The sequence below is a fragment of the Jaculus jaculus genome, chromosome 4 (genome assembly GCF_020740685.1).
Source record: "Jaculus jaculus isolate mJacJac1 chromosome 4, mJacJac1.mat.Y.cur, whole genome shotgun sequence".
Lineage (NCBI taxonomy): Eukaryota > Metazoa > Chordata > Mammalia > Rodentia > Dipodidae > Jaculus > Jaculus jaculus.
The window spans coordinates 61,032,191-61,048,474 of record NC_059105.1 but is presented as its reverse complement, the minus strand read 5'-3'; the positions used below and the strand labels follow the sequence as shown (position 1 = coordinate 61,048,474).

The window sequence follows — 16,284 nt, the reverse complement described above, 5'->3', positions numbered from 1 at the left end:
AGGGTGAAAACTTGTTCAACCGCTATGGAAATCAATATGGAGATTCCTGAAAAAGACGAAAATAGAACTACCAAATGACCCAGTATCTACTGGGCATCCTCCCTAAAGGCTCCACACTTAGTGCAGAGGTATTTGCTCAACCATATTTATAGCTGCTCAATTCACAATAGCTAAGAACAGGAATCAACCCAGATGGCCATCATTTGATGAATGGACAATGAAGACGTACAAATACACAATGGAACTCTACTCAGCACTTAGGAAAACTGATATGAAATTTGTAGGAAAATAGACAGATCATAGTAAACAAACTCATGCAATCACAAAAAGACAAATGCCACATGTTCTCCTTCATCTGTGGTTGGTAAACTGGAACAGTTTGAATTGCAGGCATATCTGACAGAAAATTCAAGAGACAAGAGGGATGGAAGGATTTGGGAGGAAGGGGAGTGGGAGTGTGAAGGGAGATATACACAAAACCAAATACAAAATGAACTGGTATCATAGAAACCTTCCTCCTGCATAGTAGATTGAACTTATAACCCTCAATAGGAGTATGAGGGAATTGTCTGATAAGAAGGGCCCTGGAGAGGATGGGATTAAGCCTAACCCTGAAATATTAAGCTCTGGCTTATTACTTCCAGTACAAGAAATTGGTTGAATTGTTGATAAAAGAGACATACGAGGTCCCCAAAACAAAACAGGCTTCTGTCAAAGCCCTTGATTACTCACTCACCTGAGGTAAAAGGTTTTAAGACCCTATTGCTGAATACACCACATGCTGGCAACAAAGAACATTGAGGGATCTTAATCTGAAAGAAAGCTAATTTTCAGAAGGTTAGCCAATATAGTGCTAGAAAGTACTACATGAGCTGCTGGGGGAAAATGGTCAACAATGTTACGAGCAAGCAGGAGACACTGCTATATGAAAGCAACCAGACTGACAAGACATACACACCTGTGAAATAGCACCGAGCCTATGTGGGTAACCAATGGCTTTCTGATGGGCTAAGAGATCTGTTCAGTGGAAAGAATCCATAGCAGCAACTAGGAATCAGAATCCTAAGGAAACCAAGATTACGAACTCTAACGAGAAGCTCTCATTAGTTTTTAGCCAAAGACAGGCTTTAGCCATCAAAATCTCTCTATATTAACAACGTTTATCCCCTTTAATCTATGCTGATCTCACTCTCCACTGGAGAATCTATTTTGCTTTTTCAGAAGGCAGCGAGAATCAAAGACAACCAAAATCTATCAACAAGATATGAAAAGATATCTGACTCCCTGGCAGGAGATAAACCACTCTTCACACATGAGCCAGGGCCCAGGTGAAACCACAGAGGAACTGGCGAGATGGCCAAGAGCGCTGCTTCCATGGGGAGCCTGACAACCTGGGCCAGGGTGATGGAGACAGATGCTGAGGATAATCAGAATGCACCAAAGCAGAAACCCAGAAGCTGCTGAGAGCTCAACACTAAAGTAGACTTAAAGCATATCCACCAAGGCTCAGACAATTTTGCAAAGATGGGGCAGAAAGGTTGTAAGAACCACAGGGTGGGAGGGTATATCCAGAGGCATTGTCCCCTGCCAATGACAGACTGCTGCTCTCACAATGCATAACCACAGCCCCATGGTGAATACCAGCAATCCCACTGAGGAAGGCCCTTAGTGGAAGGAGGACAGGGAGGAGGGAAATGATGGAACCAACACATGATATATCCATACAAAGTTCCTACTTAATAAAAAAAGAAGAGAAAAACATAAATTAATAATAAAAATAATAATGGCAATATAATCTGAAAGAGAATAATGGGTGATATTAATATTTTTTTCTAAGTTATAAAATTTTCTACAATAAATTTGACTTGGTGTTAGAATTAGAAAATGGTTTTGTCTGGGCTGGAGAGATAGCTTAGTGATTAAGGTGTTTGCCTTCAAAACCAAAGGACCTAGGTTCAATTCCCCAGGACCCACGTAAGCCAGATGCACAAGGTGTCTCATGCATCAGGAGTTCATTTACAGTGGCTGATGGCTCTGGTGCACCCATTCTCTCCTCCCCTCCCCCTCATCCATCTGCCTCTTTCTATCTCTCTCTGAAATAAGTAAAATAAAATAAAATTTTTTAAAAAAGAAAATTGTTTTGTCTTAAAAGGAAGAAAAAATTCCAGACAGACAGGCATGCAATCCTAAGATAGCTAAATATACTCAGATTTCTACTAAATTGCATTTGTAGTAAAAAAAAAAATAATAATAATAAGTTTTTACAATTTCATTCCAGGGCAGCCTGGGAATATATAGTGAGACCCTGCCTACTTAGTGAGGTCTTGTCTTGGAGGAGGAGGAGGAAGCAGCAGTACTGCCACGGCAAGCCATGGAGGTGCCTCCTGTAATCCCAGCACGCAGGAGGGCTGATGCAGGGGCCCGTGAGTGTGAGGATAACCTGGGCAACACAGAAAACTCCAGGCCCACCTGGGATACATAGTATGATTCTGTCATCAGGCATAGTGGTGCACACCTTTAATCCCAGCACTCTGGAGGCAGAGGTAGGTGGATCACTGTGAGTTCAAGGCCACCCTGAGACTACAAAGTGAACTCCAGGTCAGACTGGGCTACAGTGATACCTTACCTCAGGGGAAAAAAAAAAATCAATTCAAGTATTTCAGTATTCTAAGATGAAAAGAAACACCCTTGGTGTTCTATTCAGACAATTGCATTAAACTAGTTATTCAAAGACAGTCATCTGCCTCAATTTGAAATCTCTAGTAAATAAGAAGCCACAGCACCTGCTCTGGTTCTTTAATAACAATTCTGCCTGCCAACTAATGCTTGTTTATTTCTAATGTGTGACTGAAGATCATCCCTTCCTGTCCAAACCCTGAAAAAACCAGAGACCATGTTTTCTAAGTTCTTGATCACTCTATAGTGTTAGAGGCAGCTTAACTACTTCAAGTTCCACAAGAGCTATGGATCTACTGGTCCCTTGATACGACAACAGACTTAGTGTCCTCAGCCCTTGACCTGTCCCTCCTAGAAACCAGAGTTTCATCTACCCAGTGCTATCAAGCCTGGTCCCATGCCAGGTTGCAAACAAATCTCTTAATTTCCTCCACCCAGCTGATGATAAATTGATGTGATTACAATTTGATACTGATAAGAAGACAGTACAAGGATACTTGCAATGAACATAAAAAAGCAAGATTCTCTTGCATGTTCAGTGTAATAAAGGTTGCCTAGAGACATACTCCTTAAGTAAATTCCTGGAAGAAAGGAGGGAAAAAAGAAATAAACTCAGTTGAAGTCAGTTTTGTCATAGTTATTTAATAGAGAGTACTGAGCCAAGTCTTGCTCCATTGTGAAAGAGTTTTTATTTTATTTTGGGCTCCTTTGATGTTACTTTTTTATTATTGATATTAATAAAGCACATTCATTTGAATAAAATTGATAGAAGATAAATAATAAAGTAAAAGGTACAGGTGCAACTGCCTTTGAGCCATCTGTTGCTCCGGTAATCAACCCTTCACCCTGCTCTGTAAGGAACCCCCCCCCATAACCTCATTGGCTCATCAAACTAGTATTAGTGCCATCTTTGGTCTGTCATCTTGGCCATCTATAGAGTGAGCCCTTATGTGTTCACGTCTGCCCAGGGGAAAAGGTTCATGTGACAGCATTTAAGTATCTTAAAGATAATGGAATATAAGAAACCACAAACTTTCCTTTGAAAGTTGTAACATATCCTGGAAAACAAGGATTAATAAGTATTTGAAAGATACTTTAAGAGCATATCTTTCATAAAAGCTATTCAAAGGAATAAATCGAAAGAAGAAATCCATGTAACTTTTCTCGTATTACAGCTGATTTTACTAAACTTACTAGATGCTTGGGAGCTGGCTAATCTGGAAGAATGGCAGCACGCAGCCAGGTCTAAAGAAAAGAAACTCAATCCTATGCCAGTAAAAGCTAGATAAGTAACACATGCCTGAACTGTCGTCAGTCTTCTGAGGCCACCAAATCGTCACTCCATCAGCAGAAGGCCCTCAAAGACCCCCCACGCCGGCCCATCACAGTCATAACTTTTGTACCTTTGCCATCTCAGCCTCTCAAGCAGAAGCAGTTTTGAAATGTCAAGAGCTCCTGAAATCCTCCCCAGTGCGGGGCTGCGTCTCAGGCCTGTTCCTGATAATGAACTCCAGTGTCTACAGAGACTCAGGCGTCATCAGGCACCGCGCTCTCTGTCGGTTGGGAAGGCGGCATCACCAGTAACAAGCTCTGGAGGGCGGCCAGTGCCCAGCAGCTGAGCTCAGTTGGCTGCGCCCCAGCTTCACAGGGTATCTGAAGGAGTCGCACAGAGGAAAGTACTCGGGCAGCTGAACGCTCCAAATTATGAGCCAAAGAGCGGTGCGTGGAGGCCAAAGAAACCCTGTAACCAGTAGCCAAGCATTCGGGCCACAATTGTTACATGTCAGATGTTGATACGTAAATGGACACGTCCTGCTTGATGTAACATCGCCACAAGAAACGGAACCTTTGTGACATAAATATAAGCAGCTTAGGAGGACAGACAAGAGCCCATGCCCACGGCCATTTCCTGCTTCTCATGCTAGTGTGACATACATCTTAATAGATCTTCGAGATTTAAGCCAGACGTGGTGGCGCACACCTTTAATCCCAGCACTCGGGAGGCAGAGGTAGGAGGATCACTGTGAGTTCAAGGCCACCCTGAGACTACAGAGTGAATTTCAGGTCAACGTGGGCTAGAGCAAGTCCCTACCTCAAAAAAAAAAAAAAAAAAAGGATCTACTCCTATTCATGTCTCATTATTTTATTCTGGGGAAAAAAAACACCTCCCTTCCCTCACCAAGGAATAACAATGTGACAAATTAATTGGATACAGGGACTCTAGTTGTAGTACCTAAATCAGCTAGCTTACACATATCACCGAAAAAAAACAAGAACATTTGCTTAAAACCCATGAAGTGATCCAGAACATTCCAATCATCTCTTCCACATGGTCTGGTTTTTTTTGTGTGTGTGCCTCCAACGTGAACTACAAACTAGTAATTTGTCAGTCTCTAAATGAAATTATTAATATGTGTATAGGGGAGGCTGAGATTCACATAAAACCTTCACCACTGCTGATCAAGTTCTTGCTAATTATAGAAGAACTTTAAAGATCATTACAGTGTTCATATCATGAAAAGAAAACTTTTGGTCAGAGGTCAGGCTACCACCTATCAGGGGAGCATCTATGATGGGACCTGGGTAGAATGATGGCAAAGTCACCAGTGATTTTTCCAGGCACTTCCAAGAATTATTCTAGGACACCACACAGGCATAGAATCTTCAAGAAACCAAACACAATCCTATGCACAATTACACGAGATACATGAATAGCCCTAAATAAATGTAACACATTTAATTTTATTTCTCTCAGGCAAAGAAAGTACTGGTTTTCATATTGTGAAAAAAATAATAATTTTTTTGTTTGGTTTTTTGAGGTAGGGGTTTCATGCTAGCTCAGACTAACCTAGAATTCACTATGTAGTCCCAGGCTGGCCTCAGACTCATGGATATCTTCCTACTCTGCCTCCTGAGTGTGCTCAGATTAATGGTGTGCACCACCACACCCAGCTTTTGTGAACTATTTTTATTTGTACCATATATGCTTATAGTCTACAAAAGTTGGAGTTTTAACATATTGGGGGGGGGGCTACCTACATGCATATAACCTACCTACCAACCTACCCTGGCTAGCTTTACCCAAAAAGTGAAAGTAGCATAAAAAAAAAACTAGGGCTGGAGAGATGGCTTAGCAGCTAAGCGCTTACCTGTGAAGCCTGAGGACCCCAGTTCAAGGCTCAATTCCCCAGGACCCATGTTAGCCAGATGCACAAGGGGGCGCCCACATCTGGAGTTCATTTGCAGTGGCTGGAGGCCCTGGTGCGCCCATTCTCTCCCTCCCTCTCTCTCTCTCTCTCTCTCTCTCTCTCTCTCTCCCTCTCTCTGTCACTCTCAAATAAATAAATAAAAATGAACAAAAAATTTAAAAAAGAACTACACTACCTGAGTATGGTGGTTTGATCCCAGCATTTAGGAAACAGAGGTTAGGAGAATCACTGTGAGTTTGAGGCTAGCTTGGGAATACAAAGTGAGTTCCAGGTCAACCTGCACTAGAGTGAGACCTTTTCTTGAAAAACAAAACCAAAGCCAAAAAGGACTAGAAAATAAAATGCTGCTATAAGCCCTTGGGATAACTGCAGAAGAGAAAAATACAACTTTCAGAATGGGGACCTAGGGCTGCAATTAAGAAACAAGTGACCTATGAACAAGTGACAATTTCAAAAGAAAAATTCTTAATTCTTAAGGAAAATGTTATTTTAATTACAAAAGTTATATTCTATAGTTACTCAGTTTCTTATATTTCATGAATTCTTTTTTGTTTATGATCCTATTTAATGCTTGTGCCACAGAATGGTAGACACCATCGCTGACAGGTGAGAAAGCCAACAAATTCTATGGGTCTCTTCTTGTCAGTCACCAAGCTGGATCTCAGCCCAAGTTCTCATTCTCAATAGATCTAAACACAGATGTGGCTTCAGAGATGTGCAAAGTCCTATGCAAACCTTGCTTCTAAATCATGCAGAACTCATGAAGCCGTGGCTTCTATGTAAGCAGTCACTTAGGAAGCAAACAACATGAATGAATCAAACAAGAGAACCAAATAGGTAATGAACAAGGCAGAACAGAGACAGGACCACAGTCACATGTATGAATGTTGGGTCATGCCATGAGGTTGTAGCTGTTCCATTCTGAAGACACACACCCCACATCTTTCTAAATCCTGGAAGAAGGTGCATTAGCTTGGAACTCTGTCATCTGTTTTCCTTAGACATTTCATAAAGTTGTATTTTGGTTTCCTAAATGTCTTTTTAGTCTCATTTTGTTCAGCCAATGGAAAGCTGGAAAATGGAATATGAAAGGAATGGGATGAGCCCTCTGTGCAATGCGGGTGTTTAGTGTTACCTACGGAATGGGATGACCCTTCTGTGCAATGTACCATGACCTCCCTATATCTCTTTGTTTCTAAATATCTTTGTGATTACATAGCATAGAATGATTCTTGCCTCAGTTCTGCCTATGTGACCTATGTAACCTTGTGACTTCTTGTATTCCCCCCACCCTTGTTTAATAGTATGTAATTTTGTGGTTTAACAACCAATCCTGTTTTTACTATAAACATCATGTGGTTATTTCCCATAAAAGCTGAGACTCCAAACAGTTCAGGGCTGCATTCTGAGATCCTATCCTCTGGGATGCAGACCTGGTATACCAGCTTTCTTCTTTTTCTTCCTTTTTACCCAATAAAACTTTGCCTCACATTCTGTGAGTTGAATGGTCTTACAATAGACAATAGACCCCATAACAAAGCTATTCTGGCTTACAAGGTTAAATGCTACCTCTTTGAAGAGTCCTAGGAACTCATAACATGTCTTAGGCCAACTTGTTTCCTCTCACCTTGTTAGCTCCTGAATGGCATAAAAGATTTGGGATTTGCCCCTTAGCCTCTACAACAATCCACATGCATCCTATGCTGTAGCTTACAAAATTGTTCAGAAATAATCTGAGGTCCTATCATGTTCTGCCAGCCTATAAACTTTGACCAGGATTTGAACGGCTTCACTTCTGCTATAAAAATGACCTTGATTAAGGATTCATTTCATTAAAAAAATAAAAATCTTCCACCGGACATGGGGGCCCACACCTTCAATTCCAGCATTCGAGAGGCAGAGATAGGAGGATCACCAGAAGTTCAAGGCTACCCTGAGAGTACATAGTGAATTTCAGGTCAGCCTGGACTAGAGTAAGACCCTACCTCAAAAAGATTTTTTTTTTAATTTTATTTATTTATTTATTTATTAGAGAGCGACAGACACAGAGAGAAAGACAGATAGAGGGAAAGAGAGAGAATGGGCGCGCCAGGGCTTCCAGCCTCTGCAAACGAACTCCAGACGCGTGCGCCCCCTTGTGCATCTGGCTAACGTGGGACCTGGGGAACCGAGCCTTGAACCGGGGTCCTTAGGCTTCACAGGCAAGCGCTTAACCGCTAAGCCATCTCTCCAGCCCTCAAAAAGATTTTAAAAAACACTTTGTTTTAATCTTCCTATTTCCCTATAATCAAATTTTATGTTGACCTTCTGTAGCAGAACATTTACATTAATTTAATGCATTAGTACTTAGCACTGGCAAATAGCAACCCCTCATCCAGAAGGTAAAATCATTAAGTATATTTCATCAAATAGGAATATGGCAGTCTTCAAACTGACATGAGATTTGGGGTTGTTTTTTTTTATTTGTTGTGATTTTGGTTTTTTGTTTGTTTGTTTGTTTTTCGGGGTAGGGTTTCACTCTAGCCCAGGCTTACCTGGAACTTACTATGTAGTCTCAGGGTGGCCTCAAACTCACAGCAATCCTCCTACCTCTGCCTCCCAAGTGCTGGGATTAAAGGCGTGCGCCACCACACCCCACTGAGATTTGCTTTTGCTTCAAATGTTACAAATATTCAACCAGGTTCTATTCAATAGGAAGATAAGAGCCTCAAAATCAGAACATAGGGGCTTTGAAAGGCCCCTTCTAAGATAGGCTGGCAATAAACTACTAGGGAGAGAACTTAGAACTTCAGAGTGAAAAGAACACCATTTCCATCAAGGTTAACTGCTCCTCAGAGACAAAAAATAACGTTCCTTTTATTAGTGATTTGGAATAACAATTAAATCACATTCATTTTATGTGAGTTTTTATATAAGAACTGTGAAAACAATTCTTCATTATAGTTGTAAAAAATACAAGACAAAATGCTAAGTTTCTGAAACACAATAACTTTCCTACCCTCCCTGCCTTCCCTTGGGCCAGATGTGGTTATGGTGTGATTCCCCCATTAAAGAGCTTACTTATAAGAAAGATAAAGACCAGGGAGTCACAAGAATACCACTGAGACTTGTAATGAAAAGCAAGCTAGAAAAAGATGAAGTAATTATTTTCAATTATCCTACATTCTATGAAATGTAAAAAAAAAAAAAAAAAAATTCTCCCATTCCATTTTGTATAATGCAAGAAAAGTGCTTTGATCTATGAATGGGGCTAATGGAAGAGCTATTCACACAATTCCCATCTTTTCAGGGAAAGTAGCAATCAGTGACCCAGAAGGAAAGTCCGTGTCAGGCAAGACATAAGAATCTTACTTTTTCATCATCTTCGGTGAATGGAGCACCTTCAGGGATCTTATTTATCGCTTGGGCCACACCAATGATCTCACCATCACTGCTTCGGATAGGCATGCACAAAAGTGATTTGGTCTTGTATCCAGTTAGCTTGTCGATTTCATCATTGAATCTTCGATCCTAAAATAATAATAACATTAATAAGACAGAGCAAGCATTCACTTCCAAGTATAAGGGGATCAACAGGCATGAGAAGTATAACTCCATATGTGATATACAATCCTTGGCCCGCCCCCATGGATGTTTGTTCTCTGTAGTGGACTGGACTTCCTGGGAAACCAGCACTGGAACACAAATGATTCCATGAGCATCATCTCCATGACTCATGGAGAGAGAGGTCTGAAATGGCAACTTAACAAAGCTGGGAAAGAGGCAAGTTTTCTAAGGGGACCTGCTCTGGTAGTTTGAATAGATGGCCCCAAATATATTCAGTGTTTTATTAATTTATAGTTTGTATCTGCAGCCACCTGGCTGGAAGCAATGTCACTGGGCAGATCTTAAGGTGTGGTGGTGGGTTTGAGATTTCAATCTATAGGTATGCAAAGTGTGCCTAGCTGGAGTTCCTGAAGTGTGCTGTGCCGTGTGGCTTTTGGCTTTTTGGCTTGTGCTTCGGGCTCTCTGCTTGGACCTGTGAAGGCAGGCCAGCTTCTTCTGCCATTATGGAACTTTCCTGGATCTGTAAGCTTCTATAAATATCCCTTCCTCCATAGCTGTGCCTGGTCTGGAAGTTCATCTCAGAGAACCTGAAGCTGTCTGCTATACCTATAGTCTGCTACATTATAAAATATGTTATTTTAAAAGGATAACTGGATATAAAATATATGAGAAAAGCATATAAGTATATAAATGGAATACCATGACAAATATTTAGAAAAAAAAATTTTTACTGCTGAGCTGAGTGTGGTGGCTCACACCTGCAATCCCAGTACTCAGGAGGAAGAAGAAGGCATCACAAGAACCTAGGATGCTCTTGCCAAATAACAGAAATCACATCCCTCAGGGAAAGAAGATTAAGTAGCATGCAGAATAGTAGTAATTCCTTCTGAAGCCTGACCTGGACTCTTCAAGAATGCTAACACTGGGCTGGAGAGATTGCTTAGTGGTTAAGCACTTGCCTGTGAAGCCTAAGGACCCCGGTTCAAGGCTTGATTCCCCAGGACCCAGTTAGCCAGATGCACAAGGGGGCACACGCGTCTAGAGTTCGTTTGTAGTAGCTGGAGGCCCTGGCACACCCACTCTCCTCTCTCTCTCTCTGCCTCTTTCTCTCTCTGTCTGCCACTCTCAAATAAATAAATAAAAATAACAACAAAAAAAGAAAAGAATGCTAACACCATGAGAAACAAAAACTTAAAACAAAAGCCAAAATTCAGAAGCCATTGGAGTTGTAAAGAGGTTTGATATCCAGACAAAATATGTGATTTGTCACTGGAAATTATTCACTAAAGGTATTTTACTTGTGTGGGGTGGGGAGTGGGAAAGAGTTGAAATAAGGACTTAATATTAGAGCATATCATGGTTTTAATATAAACTTATTTGGAGTTATATAGGAGAACATCCTTATTTGAAAATGCATATACTAGATCATTTTGGGGGTGAGGAATATTGGCTTCCAGCAAGGCTAACAGAAACTAAACATGTTCTGTGGAAGACAAGGACCTGGACGTAACCAGCTTGCTACTTCAAGCCAGGGGCTGGAATGACATGTTTTCCTAATCTTTCTCCATTCACTCCACAATATGTACAGACTTAGCACCAAAAAAAAAAGTGCTATTCCCAATCCCCATTAGGAACTATTGTTTGTGTTTGTTTGTTTGTTTGTTTTGCATGTGTATAGAGTATGTATGCAATGTGGCATGTGTGATGTATGGACTATGTATGTGGAGGCCAGAGGACAATGTCAGGTACCCCTCTCTATCCTTCAAGCATGTGTTTCCTTGAGAAGGTGTCTCTCCCTTAACCCAAAACTGCTGCCGATTCTCCAGTTTCCCCAGCGATTCTCCAGTTTCCATCCCTACCAGCCCACCAACTAAAACTACCATGGACACATCCAGCTTTTCAGGAGGATTCTGGGGAGTCAAACTTAGTGGCTTCTGGCCCCCAAAGGCCCACATACTTAAGTTGCAAGCTCTCTTAACTACAGAGCCATCTCCCCAGCCTTGGAGCTATTATTATTATTAGGTTTTTCAAGGTAAGGTCTCACTTTAGCCCAGGCTGGCCTGGAATTCACTATGTAGTCTCAGGGTGGCCTCGGACTCTCAGCAATCCTCCTACCTCTTCCTCCTGAGTGCTGGGATTAAAGGCGTGTACCACCTCCGCCGGGCAGGAGCTATTATTTTCATTAAGGGTCTAAGGAGACAGGTTTGCACAAGATGAAAACCTCAAGACTATGGGCTAGAGAGATGGCTTAGTGGTTAAGGTACATGTCTGTGAAACTAAGGACCCAGGTTTGATTCTCCAGGTCCCATGTAAGCCAGATGCACATGGTGTCGCCTGCATCTGAAGTTTGCTTGCAGTGGCTAGAGGCCCTTGCATGCTCTCCCTCTGTCTATCTCTAATAAATAAATAAATATAAATAAATAAATAAATCTAAAAAAAAACCTCAAGACTAAACTAACACTGTACCTGGACTCTGTACCTGTATCTGGACTCTGACCAGTATGCGTCATCTCCAATATTAAAATGAGCATGCAACCAAACTTTGAGACACACATGTTTAAGCTAATTTTGTAAAACACCACTAAGGAACCTCTGTGTCAAGCTGTGTTCCCAGAGACAGAGCAGAAGGCAAATCCAGCCACAGCCCTTCCTCACAAACATGCAATGTGTGGGCAAGGCAGACAGATGTACCACCATACACCATGGTACGTGAGACCACAGACAAGGACAAGGTGCATGAGAGAGACAGAGAATGATGGAAGGAGCTTTACACAAAGCTGGAAAAATTACCTTGTGAAGGTCCTGACACAGGCAAAAAAAATCCTGAGCTAGAGAGATGGCTTCGTGGTCAAGGCACTTGCTTGTGAAGCCTAAGGACCCATGTTCAATACTCCAGGTCTCATGTAATCCTAACACATAAGATGATGCAAGCATGCAAGATTGCACATATGGACAAGGGGGTACATGCATCTTGAGTTCCACTGCAGTGGCTGAAGGCCCAGCAGTGACAAAAGGACCTTGTGTGCCAATCCGCCCCCCCCCTCTCATACTCACACACACACACACAAAGACCAGTCTCTTGGGCTTGCCTCAAGAAAAAAAAAAATCTTGCTGGATGTGGTGGCACACACCTTTAATCCCAGCACTCAGGAGGCAAAGGTAGGAGAATCACTGTGAATTCAAGGCCACCCTGAGACTACATAGTGAATTCCAATTCAGTCTGCATCTGTGGAGAGGGGTCTTTTTTCCACCAACTCTGAAGGGACCAACCACCAAACCTAGAATATATTCATTGCCAAAGTATCCAAACTCACGTGAGAACAACAGTCACTGGAATGCTCCAGCATGATGGCAGATTAGAAAAACATTACAAACCGTCATCATCCAACCAATTCTCCAAACCTACCTGATAAACTGTGACTTGACAAAAGAAATAGCCACAGTGGTACTTATGATTTTTTAAAATTTTTTGAATATATTTATTTATTTATTTGAGAGACAGAGAGAGAGAGGTAGACAGACAGAGAGAGACAGAGAGAGAAAGAATGGGTATACCAGGGCTTCCAGCCACTGCAAATGAACTCTAGATGCATGCATCCCCCTGGGCATCTGGCTTACTGGGGAAGCAAACATGGGTCCTTAAGCTTCACAGACCAGTGCCTTAACCTCTAAACCATCTCTCCAGCCTGATATTTGTGATTTTAATAGTTTCCACTTAAAAGCTAGAGAGATTCATTTAATTGAGTTTTGTTGGTTTTAAGAATAATTTACCTTAACCAGGCCCAGCAAGCCAAGCGCCACATGTTCTCTCTCATAAGTGGATCCTAGCTACAGATGACTGGGCTTCTGCGTGAGAATGAAAATACTTAGTAGCAGAGGCCAGTAAGTTAAAAAGGAGACATAAAGGGAAAAGAAAGGAAGGGAGGAGGGTACTTAATAGGTTGATATTGTATATATGTAAGTACAATGATTGAAATGGGGAGGTAATATGATGGAGAATGAAATTTCAAAGGGGAAAGTGGGAGGGGAATTAACATGAGATATTTTTTTATAATCATGGAAAATGCTAATAAAAATTTTTTTAAAAAAAGAATAATTCACCTTATCCGGGCATGGTGGCACATGCCTTAATCCCAGCACTCGGGAGGCAGGGGTAGGAGAATCACCATGAGTTCGAGACCACCCTTGAGAGTGCATAGTGAATTCCAGGTCAGCCTAAGCTAGAGTGAGACCCTACCTCAAAAAATCAAAATAATAATAATAATAATAATAATAATAGTAATTCACCTTAATTTTTTCATTTTTATTTGCATATGTATGTGTGGATACATGTGGGGGTGTTCATATATGTGCACACACACATGAAAGCCTAAGGACAACCTTGTGTATCACCCTCATATATGTCATCCATTTCTTGGAGAAGGGGTCTCTCTTTGGCCTGGAGCTTACCAAGTAGGCTAGACTGGCCATCAAGCTCCAGGATCCACCTGTCTCTGCCTCCTCACACTGGGATTATAGGTCCTCACCACTCTGTCCAGCATTTCCTCACCAGAGCACTGGGGATTGAACTCAGATACTCATCATTATGAGGCAAGCACTTTTCTGACTGAACTATCTTCTCAGCCTAAAACAATACATCTTAAAACATGCTATGCCCACATCTTCACCATGCTACTTTTAGGATAATACTCATGAATTAACTCAAACTTGACACAACCAAGTTCAGCTCACCTGGTGGGAGGCCAGGAGAAGTGATGGAAGCATACACTTTCTCAATATATGCTAGTTTCTAGATTAACCTTTCAACTTAAGATGGTGAGAAGGCTGCACACAAAATTGAGTCATTAATTTTATGACAAGAAGAAAATTAGGGAAATGATTAAAGAAACATATGACTCTGACATTCAAGTGGAAAGTTTAATAACAGATGATATTAAGAAATAGATCTTAACAGCTAACTAATGATGATAAATGAATGTAGCAGTAAGAGAAACAAAGAGCACACCTAGTCTGAGGCCAGAGAAAATCTCCCAAATAAAGTGAGCTGTTTGTCACTGAAACACCTTAATCACACCTTCCAAGGCTCAGGGTCCATTGCGGAAGAGGTGGCGGAAAGAATGTAACAGCCAAAGGAAGGGTAGGACTCCTTACAACGTGCTCCTCCAGACATAAAATGGCCTGGATATCCATGACCTCACAGTGCCTGACACTACCTACACAAGACCATCATAATAGAAGGAAAAGATGATGACATCAAAATAAAAAAGAGACTGATTGAGAGGGGGAAGGGGTATGATTGAGAGGGGAGGTATGAAGGGGAAAGTGGTGGGGGGAGAATTACCATGGTTTATTGCCTATAATTATGGAAGTTTCAATAAAAAATAAAATGAAATAAAAAGAAAATGAGCTATTTGGGCTGGAGAGATGGTTTAGTGGTTAAGGCACTTGTTTGTGAAGCCAAAGGACCTAGGTTTGATTCCCCAAGATCCACAGAAGCCAGATGCACAAGGGAGGGGTTCATGTGTCTGGAGTTCATTTGCTGTAGCTAGAGGCCTTAACATGCCCATTCTCTCTCTCTCCCTCTCCCTCTCTCTCTCTCTCTCTTTCTCTCTCTCCCTCTCTCTCTCTCTCCCCTCCCTTTTCCTATCTCATGTACAAATAAATAAAATATTTTTTATAAAGAAAGAAAGTGAGCTGTTCAAGCCAGGTATGGTGTATGGTGGCTGACACCTTTAATCCTAGCACTCAGGAGCCTTAGGAAAATTACTGTGAATTCAAAACTAATGCAGAGTACAGAGTGAATTCCATGTCAGTCTGGACTAGAGTGAGACGTGTGTGTGTGTGTGTGTGTGTGTGTGTGTGTGTGTGTGTGTGTGTTTGGTAAATGAACTTAAAACAGAAAGCAAAGACTGGTTTGGTGAGGAGGAAAATTTTGTCTATTAAATTTTAAGCTGAAAGTCTAGAAATTTGCCACATTCACCAACAAAGTTTCACAGAAGGCCAAGTGTGAAGGAAGCAGGACCAACAGGAGAGGCACCAAGGCCCATGGCAGGGGGCTTATCTGTTTCTAAGAGTGGATGCTTGGCTAGGAAACTAGCAAATGCCTCTAGGTCTCTAATGAAATATCACAAGGAGAATGGTACTCAATTTTTATTCATTTCCCTTAGGACAAAACAAGAAATGATCTGTACCAGGAATGATTTCTAATAAATGAAGGTAAGGGCTCCTTTAATAAGGTTGTTAAATCTGAAATGAGTTTCTTACGACTGTAGTAGGCTCTTCTTGCTTCAAGTATTTTTTATGTCATAATATTTTTCCTATCAGCTGTTTTAAGTATAATTACTCTTGAGGAATTCAGGGATCTTCTAATGCCTTTGGGCAGACATATTTTTATATGTGATATTTGATTATGATTTTTAACATTGAGAAAAAGACAAAGCCAAAAGGCCAAAACCAGTTTTTACTTTTCATAAAAGAGAACTGACCTGTGTCCCCTACCTAAAGAACAGTAATACGGTATTACCTCTGACCCACGTTCTGTAATTGCAGCCTCGTCTATCAGTTCCTTATTGAATATGGTGTCGCAGAACACACTGGGCAAACGAGCCTCCACTTTCAACCTTCACTCAGGCCTGAGAAACTCCCCTCTGCGGCCCGAGCGCTCAGAACCTTGAGCAAAGAGCTATATCCACTCTGCCTGAGAATCCCTCCTGGCTTCCCAAAGACACAGCTGAAGGGCACACTGGAAGGCTGTTAGGACTGGAGTACAAAACGTCCCCCACAGGCTCATGCGGCGGATGTTTGGTCCTCAACTGGGGGTGCTATTTGAGGAGGTTGTGAAAATTTTAGGAGC

General features: G+C 41.5%; 1 protein-coding gene across 1 annotated transcript in view; it reads right to left on the bottom strand.

Annotated features, from left to right (window-relative positions):
- Pde11a (phosphodiesterase 11A) overlaps window positions 1-16,284 on the bottom strand; it is a 419,014-nt gene that overhangs the window by 356,224 nt on the left and 46,506 nt on the right. Inside the window, exon 2 of the mRNA XM_045146663.1 lies at window positions 9,237-9,395. Within this exon, the coding sequence (XP_045002598.1) occupies window positions 9,237-9,395 (159 nt within the window). The remainder of the gene's footprint in view (window positions 1-9,236; window positions 9,396-16,284) is intronic.